We start from the raw sequence: 17375 nt of genomic DNA, 5'->3' as shown, positions 1-17375 counted from the left end.
ACTTCAAGCGTGCCCTCAATGAGAGTATCATCCTTATTGACTGTGTTCAGTATCAGCCATGAAAATACCTCGTACAGTATATCAAACTTTTCTTACAAAATATTGGGCACAGGTTATTAAGATCAACCAATCAATCAGTTGGCACTATTGGGTTGCCTGACCTGTGTTCAGCAACTTGCACTGCATGATTGCTGACAAGAAGTAGTTTGTAAGAAAGGACGAATTCTATCATCACATGTTGAAGGCCCATCTTCAAGCATCAGGTTTCAAGGATTGTCACAAAATAAAAATCTCAAAAACACCTGCAAAACACAAGTGTACCGCTCATCATAAAAGTCCAATAAGAAGGACGCTCTTCGGCTGGGTCCAATTTCATAGACATAAAAGCACTAAAAGTAGCCAAGCACAAAATAATTGTGCTACCGGAATACATTAACTGGCCAAAATACCATGTCACATGTACCAATTGTGACTGGTATCCTGCTCATTTGTGCTAAGCAAAGAATTGTTCAGCGATATTTCCTGCTTGAGCAGCGCTATGAAATTTGGCCTGGTTGTATTTCAGGATATTTGTCTGCCCCCCCCCCCCCCGAAGTGGAAACACCATCTTTCTTTAAACCACAAATTGACTTCCTTTGTATTGTATTTGTAAGATGGTAATCATATTAAACATATCCTGAAGAAGTGATCTATCCCTGTTAAGTGGTAGTCAAATTGAGCACATCCAGGGTGGATGGAAAGCCCCTGCCAGCTCCACATCAAGAATTTATATACGCTTATTTTGTTTTTAACCTATAAATTTTAGACTGAAATTCGCTCTATTCGATACAATTTAGGGACAATTACAACTGCAGATGATTTTGTTTCTTTTGGGGAACAATTTCATCGAACACTTTTGCATCAGCAAAATATTTAAAATGAACAAAACTGTGTGCACACTGACGGGTAATATTGAGATTTTTGAGTAGCAACTTACACATTTTGCATAGCATTTCGCTCTGCTGTACAAGGGAAATCATTCATTGCCTATAGTTTCAATCAATTAGAGTGACCATCAGTCGAAAAACTTAAAGAGAGTAACAACAACATTTCACTTCACATCTTTGTTTCAAAACTGCTAGCTTTTCCTCTAAGAAGACAACTGTGTTTAAAGGGTTGGATACTTTTTGTTCAACACAAAATACCCAACATATATCAGTGTTGTAGCCATGGTGGGCGGTGCCGGGTGGGCCTGCCAGAACCATGCCAGAAATAACTAATTCGCCCAACAAAATGCACAGTGCTGCCCAGCAAAGATTTATCCCAGATTGTACTTCAGCAGTGTTGGTCCCATCCTAAACTTTTGGAACCACATACCCTTGGTTGACTAAATTGGATTAAGACCCCAGGTGGTGGGGTCCACCACAATTGGTCTAGCTACAATGTCATCCTTGCAACCTAAAACAAGTCAGTCCCAAAAATAGGATCAGGGCCCAATTTCATGGCTCTGCTTACTGCCGAATTCTGCGCTTACGATCACCATTCTCTGCTTATGTGCAAGCATTTCTGTAATAGCTGTGTATGCGCAGAATGCCTAGTAATGTGGAGTATGCACGCACACAATCCAAAATTCTCCACTAACCCGTGAAAAGACGCTTTACGTTAGCAGTAGCACAGAATTCCCTCCAGAAGCGCTGATTTTTTGGTTACTGTAAGCAGAGCCATGAAATTGGGCCAGGATCAGATGATCAGTCCATGTATTGTGGTGGAGTTAGATTATTTACACAGCAAATTGATACTTTCTTGATGCATGCCAGGAAAGGGCAAAGGTCATCACCCACTCCATGATTAATTAGAAGAATCTGGGTAGGGGGACACCAGTAGCAGTGGTCCCCGCTGTGCACACTGTGAAACTTCCACCATGGATTAGGAATCACAGACCTCCTGAAACTTGCCAAAGTTTCAGGCCTGTATGCTTCGTCTCTCCTTGGTATTTCAGAGGGCACCCTATAAGGAAATTGTACATTTCCACTGGAGAACTTCAAGGGCACCAATGCCTCCGTGAAACATCGGGCCTGAAGTTTATTAGAACACCATCACCATTTCTGGACAACTCATCTGTGAATTTTCGTAGGATTTTCGCTTGGTTCCTACATAAGCAATGCTGTGAAAAAGACTTTCTCAGCTGGGAAGATCTGATGGTTAGACTTTGATTCCTGATAGTTATCGTTATAATAAAAGTCCTTATTTGAAGTTGGGGAAAAACTTCATTGTTTACATGACCAGAATTGTTAGTTGATTGAGAAATTTGTAATAAATATTTGTTTTTGTTCTCCTCCCCAGGGTAATAGAGGACACAACGGTCTTCCAGGACATGTCGGACAACCAGGTTACCCAGGTCCAGAGGGCCCCATGGGCAGGAAAGGAGAAGCAGTAAGTGATTAAATGATTTCCATAATTGGTAGAGATCTTTTTCAACAGACAATTTGACCACAGTTGGTTGAAATGTTGAGTTAAACAATCGGGTAGTCCCAGAGCCAAATGCTTTTCAAGGGAGATTTTAGCCTATTTCCTGCCGGGAAGCTTCCCTCATATAAACTTGCAAGTTCTTGAATTACCAGTGATTTAAATCTGTCTTGTTGTAGGGCTTTTCCTCCTATGAAGTTTTAAAAATAAACTGGCAAGCGGCCTTGAAATTAACCTCCTGAACTACTAGATGATAGTTTGACCTCAATTCAAACTAGAAGGGCATGGCTCAGGATTAGAAATTATTGCAGTGGAACAAGTGTGTGTTCCAAAGTTGAATGTTTCAAAGTTCAATTTTTGATATTGAAAACTTTTTGTTCCTTAAAAAACATACCTGTCAATACCTTAAAATAGGGCGAAAAGAGTTAAGCATAAAATTTATAGCCAATGTAAAAGATCATTCCCGGTTTCTGTAAAATTGATTCGGCTAACACAAACGGATGACTGGTGAGAAATTTGGCCTTTTGCCGCCCTCAGCTTATGGGGTACTAGCAGTGTCACCCTTGTATCAATATGGGTGTAAAGTTACAGAAACTATGGGTTAAAGTTAAACACAAATGCAATTACATTACTCTCAGCTGCATTTATGAGCTTGAGGGGGTTGGTGGGTTGGGTAGGTCTGTGCCCTCTGCATGACCGAGATCTGTTAACAAAATAAACAGTGGAATCACAGCGGGGTCCAGGGAGAAGCACCATCCCTCCAGCTTCCAGTTATGGGAATTTTAACCTACCCTTCTGCCAGTTAGAGAAGGAATATAACACCCTAGAACGATTTACTCAGAGATCTGATGAAGTTGACCTTTCTTAACTGACCCCTTAGGGGTGGGGTTAGGTTGGAAGGGGTCATGGAGTCAAGCTAACATAAAACAAGTAGCTTATTGTGTGTGTGTGTGTGTAGTGTCTACATGTTGCAATGGATGGCTTTTAGTATGCTCTGGGTGTTTGAGCGAGGGCGCTCTCATTTTACTTTAGTGTACAGCAACCAATGCAGCTGATGCTAAAAAAAAACCGAATTCCAAACAGTGGGAAAACAGAGAAGTCCATAATTTTCGAGGTCGACAAATGTGTATGTGTGCATGTAATTTCATATTCACAAAGAGTTTCATAGGGGAATCGTTAAGACTGGGGTGCTCCACATGGAATTGTGTACATACAAAGTCTATGGGAGGTTCTTAACTACAGGTACAAAGATATAGTGTGTCTAAAGTAGTGTTAATCTAAAGTGTGCATTAATGTCGGGTATAAATATACATTTTTTAACAAGTGTTTATTTGTTTGTGTTCTTCTCTTTGTGACAGGGTTATACAGGATCTTCAGGTGATGTTGGATCCAAAGGATACCGAGTATGTACTTAGATAAACTTCAATTTATTTTATTTGTTCGCGCCATTACAAAATTCACAGGATGTTGCTTCCATTGGCTAAAATGGCATAGAACCATTGGAACTATGTTAAAAAAATGTATTTTAGAATCTAAAATAGTTGTGGGTTACACAGAGTTTTTGTTTAAATTGGTTTTCACATCATTGCAGGATCGTCTCAAGTAGTTTCCAAGTCTTTGAAGAATTTTCTCAAATAATTTTCAAGTCTTTGCAGAATCCTCTTAAAAAGTTATCAAATGTTTTCTGAATAATTTCATTTTTTGTCCTCAAACATTTGCATTGAAAGTGGGTAAGAATGTCAACAATTGACTTCAGTAGAAATAGAGCAAAGAATTTAAACAGTTAAGAGCAAGAAGCCATTGATTAAATAATAGGGACTTTTCGTTTTCGACGACGGATGGTTCTGCGACGGTTGTTCAGCTAAACGTTGTCGTTTTCAGCACAATGAAGATTCATCCAAAGTACTGTCGTAGAAATTGAGGGACGACCGTCCTCAAAGCCGACGCATGTGCAGATGACGCCAAATGTCATCTTACCCGTCGCAGAACCATCCGTCGTCGAAAACGAAAAGTCCCTAATGTTAAGACAACAAAAGCATACTTGTATTAGCTTCAACACGAAGGGTACGATCATTATGCTTTATATCTCATTTTAATTGTATTTCGATGATGGTTTTCTGCTTTCAGGGAAGTCAAGGAGTACCAGGATTCCCTGGTAACCCGGGTCTGCCTGGGTTACCTGGCCCAGAAGGACCGATTGGTGAGACGGGTATGCCGGGATGCAATGGAACCAAGGTGTGTAAAAGATATAAGTCTACAACCATAGTCGTAACCAGAGGGGTGTCCGGGTGTTGACTTTCAAGATCATGGGCCCAATTTCAAAGAGGTGCTTTAAAGCAAGGAAAGTAGCTAAGCAGAGCAAAATTGTGAGAAAATTAGGTTACCAGCCAAACTGCTATGTCACATGTACAATTTGTGATTGGTATCCTGCTTATTTCTGCTAATCAGAGCATTCTCAACCGATGTTTTAACTCTGCTAAAGCAGCTCCAGATATTTAATAGGCACAGGCATGATATTTTCCTTCTTAAGTCTGATTTCTTATTAGTTGGACCTCTGAAAAACAGCCAAATTGTTAGTAACAGTATTTTTGACTGTATTTTTTACATCTTTTTAAACCGGTTGTTTGACATTGTTGTAACTTTTTGTAAATTTTCTGTATTCTCTAGTAGTTTCTTGAATTATTTTTTCTGAGTAATACTTTGCTTTGTTTAAATTTGTCTGGTGCCGACTTTTATTTTGTTCCATTCTAGCACCTTGAGTCGCATTCTTTCTGCTATTGTTTTGCGCTTTATTAATTGTCATACAATTAAAGACACTGGACACTTTTGGTAATTGTCAATGACCAGTCTTCTCGCTTTGTGTGTATCAACATATGCATAGCCTAAAATAACAAGCCTGTGAATATTAGAGCTCAATTGGTCGTCTAAGTTGCAATGCAATATAATTAGGAAAGAAAAAAACACCCTTGTCACACGAAGTTGCTTGATTTCAAGACCTCAAAATCTAATTCCGAGGTCTCGAAATCAAATTCGTGGAAAATAACTTCTTTCTCAAAAACTAAGTCACTTCAGAGGGAGCCGTTTCTCACAATGTTTTATACTATCAACAGCTCCCCATTACTCGTTACCAAAGTAAGGTTTTATGATTATAATTATTTTGATTAATTACCAATAGTGTCCATTGCCTTTCAATCAATTAAGTAATGGGCCATATTTTTGACCGCGTGAGGGCGCTCTCAATCACTTCCGGGGGTATATTCATTCATACCCAAAACAGTTATTAAAGATTGGAACACATTACCACCACAGACATCTAATCCATCACGGACAATAAGACTTTTAAAGGAGCCGTTATAATCCACCTCTAAAACAAATTGAAACTACGGCGCAACACTAGTGACAGAACGCCTATTAATCTGTGCAGGGCGAATCGCGTATACCCCCGGAAGTGATAAAAGTACTATTTATAGCGCCCTCGCGCGGTCAAAAATAAGGCGCATTCAGCTGGGAGTGGTTGTAATAGTTGATATATTTGATCTATAACCCAACAGGGAGACATGGGTGATGCAGGAGTCCCAGGGACTGGCCCAGAAGGACCTCAAGGACCTTCAGGACTACCAGGATCAAAGGTACAAAATCACAAACAACGGTTTTACATTTGAGCATAAAATACTTTTTATTGATCGGTCAAATAATATATACATAATGAATGTTTATGAGTGCAATGGTGCGAATATGTTCATGAGTTGAAAGATGGAATGTTCTATTCAACGAGGCGGAGCCGAGTTGAATGGAACATTCCAGCTTTCAACGAATGAACATTTCGCACCATTGCACGAATGAAAAACATTCATTATTTGTTTTATATAACATCCAAGTAGATCTTTGTCATTTTGATTGAAAGATACAACTTTCAAAACAAACAATTTCAACTGTAGAAGCCGAATGCTAGTAATTTTACTATGCCTTCTTGCAGTAACACCTGCTGCGTTACCAAAGACACGCGCACGCAGTGATGTTTTTACTCAGCTTTTTCGTTCCATCCGAAAAGTACCATTGCACGCTGCCAGCGTACAATGACACTTTTTGGATGGAACGAAAAAGCACGGTGAGTGACTCAGCGTGCAATGGTACTTTTATTTGCTATCACGTGACGGACAATCCTCCAATCAAATGGCAAGGATCTGCTTGGGTGTTATATAATATTTTTTATCCCCCATGCAAATTTAACATCTTTTAAATCATTGTGGTACCTGCTACTAAAATAATGTAGGATTTGAACTGACTCTACATCTCTTCCGCGGAATTCCTTTTTTTTTTTTTTTAAACATGAAAAAAAAACCACATTGACAGTGTACAACTACAATCATGTAAAATAAGCCTAGTACATGCTAAAAATGCACCTAAGAGCATAATAAACCTCAACTTTTCTAGGGTACCATTGTGGGTCTCATGTCCCGTGGCGTTTCGGCTGCCTCGCTCCGCACTTGCGTTGTGCCTTTGATGAAAATTTTCCTTTTTTTTTTCAACGGGCAGTTGCATGCCTGGCTCTAGCTACCAGGCAATCTCGGTGGTCTAGTTAGTAAGACATCTACTCTAGAACGACAATGGTCCAACCAACTTCATGTTATGTTCTAAAACTAATATTCTTTACGGGCGTTTAGCCTGCCAAGGATTTGGGTATGAAGAGATTATGGTAAGTTTTCTATACCATGCATCATTTTCCAGACATGAACATTTTGAACAGACGGCCGATAAAACGGATCTGTCATGAGATTTTCTGTTGTGCCAGTCGAGAACAGGCTCTAGGAAATGAACTCAGACATCCAGTCATCCTGGGCCATTACATTTGTGAACGGTTGACGGACACCAAGCAACTTGGCTTTTAAGTTGTCCAAGTAATGCTGCAAGATATCATTGCCTGTCACGGTCAAGCTTAAGCTGGTTGGGCGTCATTAACTTTTCGGTTACAAAGCGTTTTTGTGAAGTATGGTTTTCATTTTAGCATCTGAACTGTGTATTGCGCTGTCTGGATGATTATTGTGATCTGATCCAAAATTGAAAACTCGGCGCAAAAAATGGTCTCGAAACCAAAACTTGGTTTAAGATTTTTTTGAATACTTTGCCAGTACGATTTAATTACTATTATATTTGTAGTTTTTAGCTTTTACCTTCATCTAAGATAAGACTTTAAGACTTTAAGCTATGCATGGTTTATACTTACCTTGTATCTACAAAAAAAATTCATCCTTAAAAAAGAATACCCCAAACTTGACAGAAGTAGTTTCAAGATACATTTCCTGAAAACCATCAGATTTAAAGTAAGTAAAATCAATAAATACTGTTGATTATCGCTTTTAAAACAAGCACATAAAAAAAAAAGTTTTGCCCAATCTGATCGCTCAAGACACAAATTGTGTGATCACAAGGGGTTTTGGTTTTCGAGATACAACATCTAGCTTTGACCTTAAAAAAGGTCACTCTAAACTAAAGCCACTCTAGCACTGCGTATTTAAGAAGGATTTACTGCGACAATTAAACAGGATGTAAACTTTGTCCTATAAGCAATACAAACAAGGAAAGTTAATGTGGATGACTATGACAATATTATGACGAGTGAGTGACTATGAAAGGGTCGTTTAGTCTCACGTCAGTTGTCTTTAACAACAGACAGATACAGATCTAACGAACCAGGCAGACTCGTGATTCTTTTCTCGCTCTGGCAAAGTACATCGCTATTTACCCATGACCTATTGCATGTCTGACTAGTCGTGGTGAGTGGCTTCAGCCCTCTCACGGTGCCGGGGAGGGTCTGCCAAAGCCCAAGTTTCCTAGTCTACGATGTCGCAAAATTCCCGACTTCCTGCCCCGGGGATGATTAAGAGATCTGGAGTGAGTAATACACAGCAGCTCCCTCTAGCGCTCCTTGAAAAAGCCACTGGTGGCCAAGGGAAGAAGTCTGGGTGCTAGATTGACGACTAAAGATGAAGATTTCCTCCTGGGAGTTGATGTAAACACAAGAGGCGATGTTCATCTGTCAATTAGAGTGTTACGAGTCACTGCAATGAACTCGGCCGTGACCCCTTTTTCCTTTTTGTTAGTTTGTTGTTGCTGGTGTTTTTTTTGACCAGACAAAAATGCTCGGGGGATTAATTGCTGCTGGCAGACTGTCTAGAGACGAAGTTTACAAATTAAGCCGCCCTTGTTTCACTTGGTTTCTTGAAGGTGAAGAGGGAGGAACCATTTGCGTATTTAGAGAAGGCTTGTCAAAACGTTTCGACTTATTAATACCTCACTCAGCAACAGTGAATTCGAACACAAAACGTCCCCTCGATCCAAAAGCCAAAGTAGTTGTTCCGGCTGATTTTTTACACCTCCCAAGTGAGTCCTTGATGAGCGAGACAGTTTCTTTTGAGAAACTCCTGAAGAAAAATCTGAACAGCAAGTAGATACCTCAAACTCAAAATACACTGATACCTTGCCATGCAATGCATCAATACCGTGTGTATATTTATACAATGAGTTAAAATAGTTTCTCTTGGAAGAAGACAGTGAGACAATCTTACACTTGGAACAATGATTTTTATGCCTGACTCAGGGATGAGAATTTCTTAACTTTTATCTGAATTCAGACTTTTTCAAATCTGCCTGATGGGAGTGAACAAAAGCTAAATAAGTAAGGCTCTTTCATCATCGTACATGTATCTACTGCTGAGGATACTGTTCACTAAAGCTCATTGGAATCTATTAGCACCACTGGTGAATTTCACAAAGAGTTTAGATTAGTCTTATCTCAAGTAGGACGAGTTACCCGTCCCAACCTAGGACTAGTGTTAAGTTTTTAATAACTCCTAAAGAGTCCTAGGACTAGTCCTAAGTTAGGACTATCTTTGTGAAATCAACCCCAGGGGTTACCACAAGGTGGAAATGCCTTTATTTCAGCAGACGATATCCCAGTTTCAGACTTTTTTTCAGCAGCAATGATTCCAGTCTCTCACCCCTGCTGGTTGTATTAGCACACAGCTTCTGTTAGACGTAACCCGTTCTCTTTAAGAGGCAATCGTAACCTTAAGGAGGTGCAACCAGAAGCTACGAGGGTGGAAGCTTCATAAAAAAAGTTGCCAGCCCAAATTATTTCCAGCCACTGGCTTGTGCGGATTAGTTCCGCAACCCAAAACAGTAATGAGGTTTTCTCGACGTGAGGTCCCGATATATCCACACGGTCCTTCATCGACAGGATTGTTCTGAGGGTGTGTAGTACATGTGACCAACCTGTTGAGGTTGTATCACACCCAGGTTTCATCACACCCACTGGGTTGACCTTCACTCTACTAAAAGGCATGGGGAGTCGAACCTGTCGGAAACTGCAGGGTAGAGGGGTCATGAACTGTAAACTTATTGATCATCTCTCAATTAAGTGAGGAAGAAAGTGGAACATTGGTAGAGAAACGAAACTCAAATCAATCAATGATGGAGTTCATATGAATTGCACAGAGATGAGAAATTACAGGCTTTTATCTGAACTCATTCTTTCTCAAGCCTTCCACTAAATCTATGCTTACCATACTAACCAGCCAAACTACCATGCCCCATGTAAAATTTGTGACTGTTATCCTGCTCATGTCTGCTTTAGCAGAAAACTGTTGAGCAATTATTTTCTGCTTAAGCAGCTCTATGAAGTTGCGCCCTGGCTTGTGGTGTCTTTTCATCTTTGACTAAAAGGCAGTGACTGTGTGAAATGAAAACATGAAGTGAAAACATAAAACACTTGCTAAAAACCTGGAATGAACAAAAGGATATCGGTCTAGTCTACTTTTACGCCCTATTAGAGCTTGGGCTTGAACTTGGGCTCGCTCAGGATTTGTGGACCTTATAAGCCCTGTAACGAAAGCGTACATCTTCTAAACGACTGACCAAGACTAGGGCCTAATTTCATAGAGCTGCTAAGCACAACAATTTGCTAAGCATGAAATTTCTTCCTTGATAAAAACAGGGTTACCAACCGAATTTCCATTTGTTGCATATTGTTTGTTCACTGGTATTCAGCTGTTGTTTGCTGAAAATCATGTTGAAGTTTTGTTGGTAATCCTGTTTTTATCAAGGCAAAAATTTCATGCTAAGCACATCTTTGTGCTTAGCAGCTCTTTGAAATTGGGCCCAGGGCCATAACCAGAAGATCAAGTGTGTTGTCAGTTTGTTGATGAGCTGATTGAAATTAAAGAATGAACACAAATCTTTTCCTCCTGAAAGTTGAAGGGTACCCATCCTTTCCAGAACAAAAGATCTACATTGTTTATGCTCCTTGAAGTATAGTCCGGTCTTGCCATGGTGACAAAACAAATACACACAGACGCCTACATTTATCCAGCCTTTTTTAATATGATTGTAAAGAGAGAAATGATTTAAAGATGATCATCTTTTTGTCATAAAAGTGAAATACTAGGAGCGTAACTGGTTTCCTCCATTGATTTCCTGAATGAGCTCATGACAAAACTGGGACTGTGTGGATGGATAATCTAAACCATATGTTAGAAGGGCAGGAAGTGAAGTGGTCCTAATAAAACACAGGAGGAACCCCTGTGTCCCCCACAAAAAAACAGAATAATAAATAAATAAACTGTCATACTAATTAAAATAAAATAAATAATATTACCATTATAATAGTATGAAAAAGTGATAATAATAGGTGAAAAAGTAAATAAAACAAAACATAAATAATACAAACATTTAAATAAAAGTATTGAATAAATGATAAAGTACAAGAACAACAAATAAAATATTGAATTCCCCACAAAAAGTAAAAAAGAAAAAAGGAAAAAATTACAAACTATGTGGTTTCTTTTAATTTTGTCCACTGAAACCAAAGCAAAAGACTCCGGTTGATGATTTTAGCTGCACGAGAGCTAAAAATAATGTAGAATACAGCAAGCCTCCAATTTTTAGAAAGCCGTCTTAATGTTATTTAAGTTGTCCGTTTGATTTAATTTACAGGGTGAAGCCGGAGAGCCAGCAGTGAACTTGCCAGGGAACAAAGGAGATCGTGGGATCCCAGGTCAATCTGGTATACCAGTAAGTATTCCAAATCCCAATACCATTGCAGAGTACTGGTTAAGCCCGGTTCATACTTCCTGCGGACGGTAATCCGAACCGAATTTGACGTGAATTTGACGTCACAACTCTGTTTTCGCAGCGATATTCGCAAGTGAGTTGACCACAGCTCAACTGCTGTGAAGTATGCTTGCAAATTTGTGACGTCAACATTTGCTTCGCATTCAAGCATTCGCATGAAGTATGAACCAGGCTTAACTCAAGGTACACGTTTGGTAATTACTCAAAACAAAATATTAACATATAAACATTGTGGGAAACCACTCCCTCTGAGGTAACGTAGTTTTTGAGAAAGAGGTAATTTCTCACTAAATTATTAAAAGACTTTTAGCTAGAAGTCTTTTATATCTAGCTGAAAGCACACAAATTTGTCCAACAAGGGTGTTTTTTTCTTTCATCATTTTCTCGCAACTTCGATGACCGATTGATGAGCCCAAATTTTCTTGGCTTGTTATTTTATGCTTATGATGGGATACACCAAGTGAGAACACTGGTCTTTGACAATTACCAAACGTGTACAGTGCATCTAAGGGCCATGTAGCACGAGGCAATTAACTGGCAACCAGTTCCTGGCAGTCTCAAAGAAGAAAGGCATTCACATTTGAATGTTGAAATATTTTTTTCTTGGTGATCGTAAGAGACATTATTTGAAAAATTACTCATGTGCTACAAAAAAGTTTTGGAGTTCATGCACTGCAGTTGGTTGCCTCAATATTGCCTGTCAAAACTGCCTTGTGTGACATTGATCAATCGTGAATTTTAACAAGAACACAAACAACCTAAACTTTATCTAAAGGAATCTCCATCCTCCAATTTACAACAAATGTAAAAATTGTATGGTGCAAATTTACTGGTTGACACAAAGCTTAAGTTTCTGAAATAAATACTTGCCCTGTGTTCCACCAAAATGATTACATACTTTTCTTACTCAATGACAGCCTACATGTACAATCTGTTTTGTGTGTGCATGTTCAGTTGTTCACGTTTTATGAAACTAGTCACCTGTTGTCTAGTCTGTGTCTGCAACATCAATTTATCCTAATTGACAATTGGGATGTGACCTTTACAATCACACATCTGTGTCCCACTGTCATTAGCTATGATTGTGAAGTGCCACTAATCCAAGTATCAAGTGATAGCAAGATAATATGTCGTTCCATGCCAAAGTAGACTTTTCCTTCTTAAACTCAGAACTGGGTTTGTCAACTCTTACACTCAGAACTGGGTTTGTCAACTCTAAAACCACGATCTGGGTTTGTCAACTCTTAAACTCAGAACTGGGTTTGTCAACTCTTAGAACTGGGCTTGTCAACTCTAAAACTCAGAACGGGGTTGGTCAACTCTTAAAGTCAGAACTGGGTTTGTCAACTCTAAAACTCAGAACTAGGTCTGTCAACTCTAAAACTCAGAACTAGGTCTGTCCACTCTAAAACTCAGAACTGGGTTTTTCCACTCCAAAGTAATTTTATCGGAGGCATTTAAATAACAATTAGTGATTTATATCTTTTGAAATTAAATCTTTAAAAAAATGTTTTCCTTATTTGTTTATTTACAGGGGTAATAAGTTTCAGACTTTTTAATGAAGTCAGACTTTTTATTTTTGCCTAGTGGAAATATAGCTGTTACCCCTGGATTTACTTATATGACCACCTCATGTGGTTCTTGAATCTTGAATAGACCTTAAAGGATTTGGATACTTTTTGTAACACAAAACACAATGTCCACAGATTAACATTAAACTTACACCATTTGAAGATGATAGCAGAAAGAGTACCTTAAAATATTAGTTGCTGAGATGCTGTAGTTTTTGAGAAATGAGTAAAACAATGTCATGAAAATACGTTTTTACATGCTAAAATAATTTTCGTCTTATGATCACCGAGACGAAAATAATGTTCATGGCATTGTTTTACTCATTTCTGTAAAACTACAGCACCTCAGCAAGTAATACTTTCAGGGAAGCTTTCTACTATCATTATCTTCAAACTGTGTTAAGTTTAATGTAAATCTGTGGACATAATGTTTTTTATCCTACAAAAAGAACATAGACCCTTTAATCACAACGCCACGTTTTTGACACACATTGCGTTGTGAATAGGGTCTGTTGTTGTACTCGCCTAAAAGCATTGGTGCTGTCCTGGAGAGGGTGGGTTGAAAAATCGTGCTGTCAACATTTTACTTATCAGTTGTCAGTTTGTCCTGAGGGAGATTGGAAGCTCCATCGACATCCCTCTTTTAGCTGGCAGTGCTTCTCGCTAGAAACTCTTGCAAAGTTGTTCCCCAAAGTAGATGAAATAAATGGTTTCTGTATTTTCACAACAGGGTCAAACAGGTCTACCTGGATACAATGGAAACAAAGGTGATCGTGGGACGCAAGGATTAACGGTAAGTTTTGCTTAACTGTTACTTTTATTTCTGCCATCAATCTACTCTTTTTTTTTTAATTTAAAAACATTGTTAGAGATTTGGTTGATAGAAAAATGTGTCTAAATCCCATCTTAAACTCAGCTCATTGGTGATAACTCTGCCCCAAAATATTTGTTTCGCAAAGATAGGTATACTTTGTGATAGGAAGCAATTATCTGTGGCGTTTGAATTTACATTTGATTTATAGGCATTTTTAAAGGCAGTGGACACTATTGGTAATTACTCAAATTAATTATAAGCACAAAACCTTTCTTGGTAATGAGTAATGGGGAGAGGTTGATTATAAAACATTGTGAGAAACGGCTCCCTCTGAAGTGACGTAGTTTTTGGGAAAGAAGTAATGTTCCACAAATTTGATTTCGAGACCCCAAGTTTAGAATTTGAGGTTTCGAAATCAAGCATCTGACAGCACACAACTTTGTGTGACAATGGTGTTTTTTTCTTTCAAAGTTATCTCGCAATTCCGATGACCAATCGAGCTCAAATTTTCACAGGTTTGGTACTTTATGCATATTATGTTCAGATACACCAAGTGAGAAGACTGGTCTTTGACAATTACCAATAGTGTCCAGTGTCTTTAAGATGTAATTTGAAGATAATTCTGTTGACAATCTCCTAATTATAATAGTAAATTGAGATTGTTTTGTCGGCATTTTGATGCCATTGAATTCTGTTTTATTTTGACCCGGTTGGACTCCCAACAGAAAAAAAAATTAAGCCTCACTTTAAATACAGTTAAGTCTCACACTTACCTTTCAAGGTTACCAAAGATCTTCCCATCCTTTAAATACTTAAACAAATTATATTACCCTAATTTTCATTTTGCCATAAGAAATGCTTTAATATTAAATAATTTGTCTACAATAATGTGTGTTTGACTAGAGAGCATTAAAATGTTATCCCTGGGATAAAAATATAATTTCAGCGATTTCTTCTCCTATTTAGGGTGAGCGAGGACGGCCAGGTGCCCCAGGACCTCAGGGGACACCGGGTGTCGGCTACATTGGAATGAGGGGAGACACTGTAAGAGTCACTTTTTAGTTCTAGAAAGTTACTAGAAAAAAGATGTCTTCCATGCACCATTTATTTTAGTGATACATTGATCATATGGACAAAGTAATTGTTTCCGTTATTTTGCAAATGGCATCACCCACACCAAAACAAATTGGTGACACACACACTATAGCACCCTCAAGAGTCCATACACTCCTCAACGCTGCCTGAGATCATGAAACAAGTGTCTTCTTGTGACACCAAGGACACACACCTCTTATGGAAATAGGGCTTTTTCATCTGTAGCACCAGCCCATTGGAATACTCTACCACTAGGCATTCGCACAGCTTCATCCTTAGACACATTTAAATTGCAACTGAAATTAGGCACTCGTTTTGATCCATTTCTTTGTATACATTTTTTTGACTTCTTTTCCTCTCCAGCGTCTCGGAATAGTGTTCTAGGTAGATATTAGATGATAGGCGCTATATAAATGCTTATTAATGTAATTATTATTATTATTATTATTAAGTATTTCTCTATTGGTTTCAGGGTGAACCTGGTTACCCTGGACCTCCTGGGGAAACTTGTGTAGATAACCCTGTAGGGGGGCCAGGCACAGGCGAGACCATCCCAGGTGAAAAGGGAGAAAGAGGCATGAAGGTGAGTGCTGACGCTTATGTAATATTGTCACAATAGGGCCTCCATACTAATTGTATGTGCATCGCGCATGCGTGCTGATCTTGGTTGTTGACAACATGTTTTAGTGAACCACACCATCAATGTGTTGAGTCAGTAATTTTTTCGAGTCCGTTATTTTACTAAACCATCACAATATTACAGTTTTCTATCATAACGTAATGATAACAATGTTAGTAAAAATAAATACAAAAAATCGTTTTGATACCCACTGCAAAAGGCGTTCTAAGGGGCACAACAATTTTCCTCTGGTAGGGGGCACTCAATGAGGAAAATGTGAATTTGTATTGAAACTTTGCAAAGAGGACCACAGCAAAAGCACAAGGCACCGCGGCAACTGCTGTAGGTGCCTCCGGTTATTTCAAGGCTTGCTGCTTAAAGATAGTGGACACTATTGGTAATTGTCACAAACCAGTTTTCTCACTTGGTGTATTACAACATATGCATGAAATAACAAACCTGTGAACATTTCTAGAGTTTCAAAGGTCGTGGGTTCGAATCTCACTCGAGTTATATGCCTGTGATTTTTTTTTTCAAAGAATTCGGAAAAGTACTGAGTATGCAGTTCTAACACACAGCAGGTTAAGGGTAAAACCAAAATTGATCTATATAAAAATCGACTTTATATTTCTAAAGAGCACATCTCATATGCTCATGGCGTTTTACAAATACTCTATAATTTTGTTAACGTTTTTTTTTTTTTTTTTTTTTTTTTCGGCTTAGTTAATAGGCCTGGGCGAATTATTTGAATATCTGGTTAATGGCGAAAAGGTTTTCCTATCCGTAACCGCGAATGCCTTTTTTTTCTTAACCGGATATCCGCAATGGGCGCGAATACCTATTTATAAACCGAATAGTTCGGTAATTACAACCAAGTAACCGGATATTCTTTAATATCCGAGTATCCGCGGACGTCGGGCGACAACTGATAGGAATATTTTGTCTGAATCCTTATGAAACTTCTATTAAGACAGCATAAAACAGCATAAATTAAGTATTTAACTATGCTCACCTCCGTGAAGAGTTAAAACAATGACATTTCTGACGTAATTTGTTTAAAGATTACGAAAGTTTTCCTTCTCGTAGAGTCAATCACGATCAAAAGAAACAGCAAATCGCCATCTTTAAATTAGATCCGGTTATTTTTATGAATGAACCGAGTGCCGCCCATAAGAAAACAAACTCTAGTGGCGAAAAAAAACCAACTATTCGAATATCCGGTTAATTTTGGATAGTTGGCCAGCGGATCCGAATACCAAAATTTCACTATACGCCCAGCACTATTAGTTAACCTAGATAAACGGTCAATATTAAATGCTATTAGTATATCAATAATGCTATTATTATTGTGTTCCATAAATGATGAATTCATACTGGCACAGAAGCACATTAATATTACTTTAATAATTCTGATTCTACAGATATTTTATTGAGCGTACATTTCTTTCGACAATTTCTTGAATTTCATCATCTTGTCAGACTAGCTGACTATATCGAGGGAGTTTGTTCAGCTTTCTGTAAGGTGCGGTGGGGACTGCTATTGCCAAAAGCGCCTTGATCAACAACTTCTTTACAGATGGTAGATGTGCTGAAAAACGCATTCATTTTTTGACTGCCATTGTTCACTATTTCCTGTGCAATTTTTTAGTGTTGTATTTATTTTGTATGTCTTGTATTTTTTAAGGACCCCGATGGAAAACGA

The 17375-nt window shown here is 38.5% G+C and overlaps 1 protein-coding gene across 1 annotated transcript in view; it reads left to right on the top strand.

The window, feature by feature from the left end:
* The window catches only part of LOC117298301 (collagen alpha-5(IV) chain-like), a 51879-nt gene that overhangs the window by 8476 nt on the left and 26028 nt on the right, over window positions 1–17375 (top strand). Inside the window, exons 3-10 of the mRNA XM_033781454.1 lie at window positions 2323–2412; window positions 3804–3848; window positions 4573–4680; window positions 5997–6074; window positions 11437–11514; window positions 13876–13938; window positions 14926–15003; window positions 15527–15637. Coding sequence (XP_033637345.1) covers window positions 2323–2412; window positions 3804–3848; window positions 4573–4680; window positions 5997–6074; window positions 11437–11514; window positions 13876–13938; window positions 14926–15003; window positions 15527–15637 — 651 coding nt within the window. The remainder of the gene's footprint in view (window positions 1–2322; window positions 2413–3803; window positions 3849–4572; window positions 4681–5996; window positions 6075–11436; window positions 11515–13875; window positions 13939–14925; window positions 15004–15526; window positions 15638–17375) is intronic.

The sequence above is a fragment of the Asterias rubens genome, chromosome 13 (genome assembly GCF_902459465.1).
Source record: "Asterias rubens chromosome 13, eAstRub1.3, whole genome shotgun sequence".
Lineage (NCBI taxonomy): Eukaryota > Metazoa > Echinodermata > Asteroidea > Forcipulatida > Asteriidae > Asterias > Asterias rubens.
This window is presented reverse-complemented; position numbering and strand designations above follow the sequence as displayed.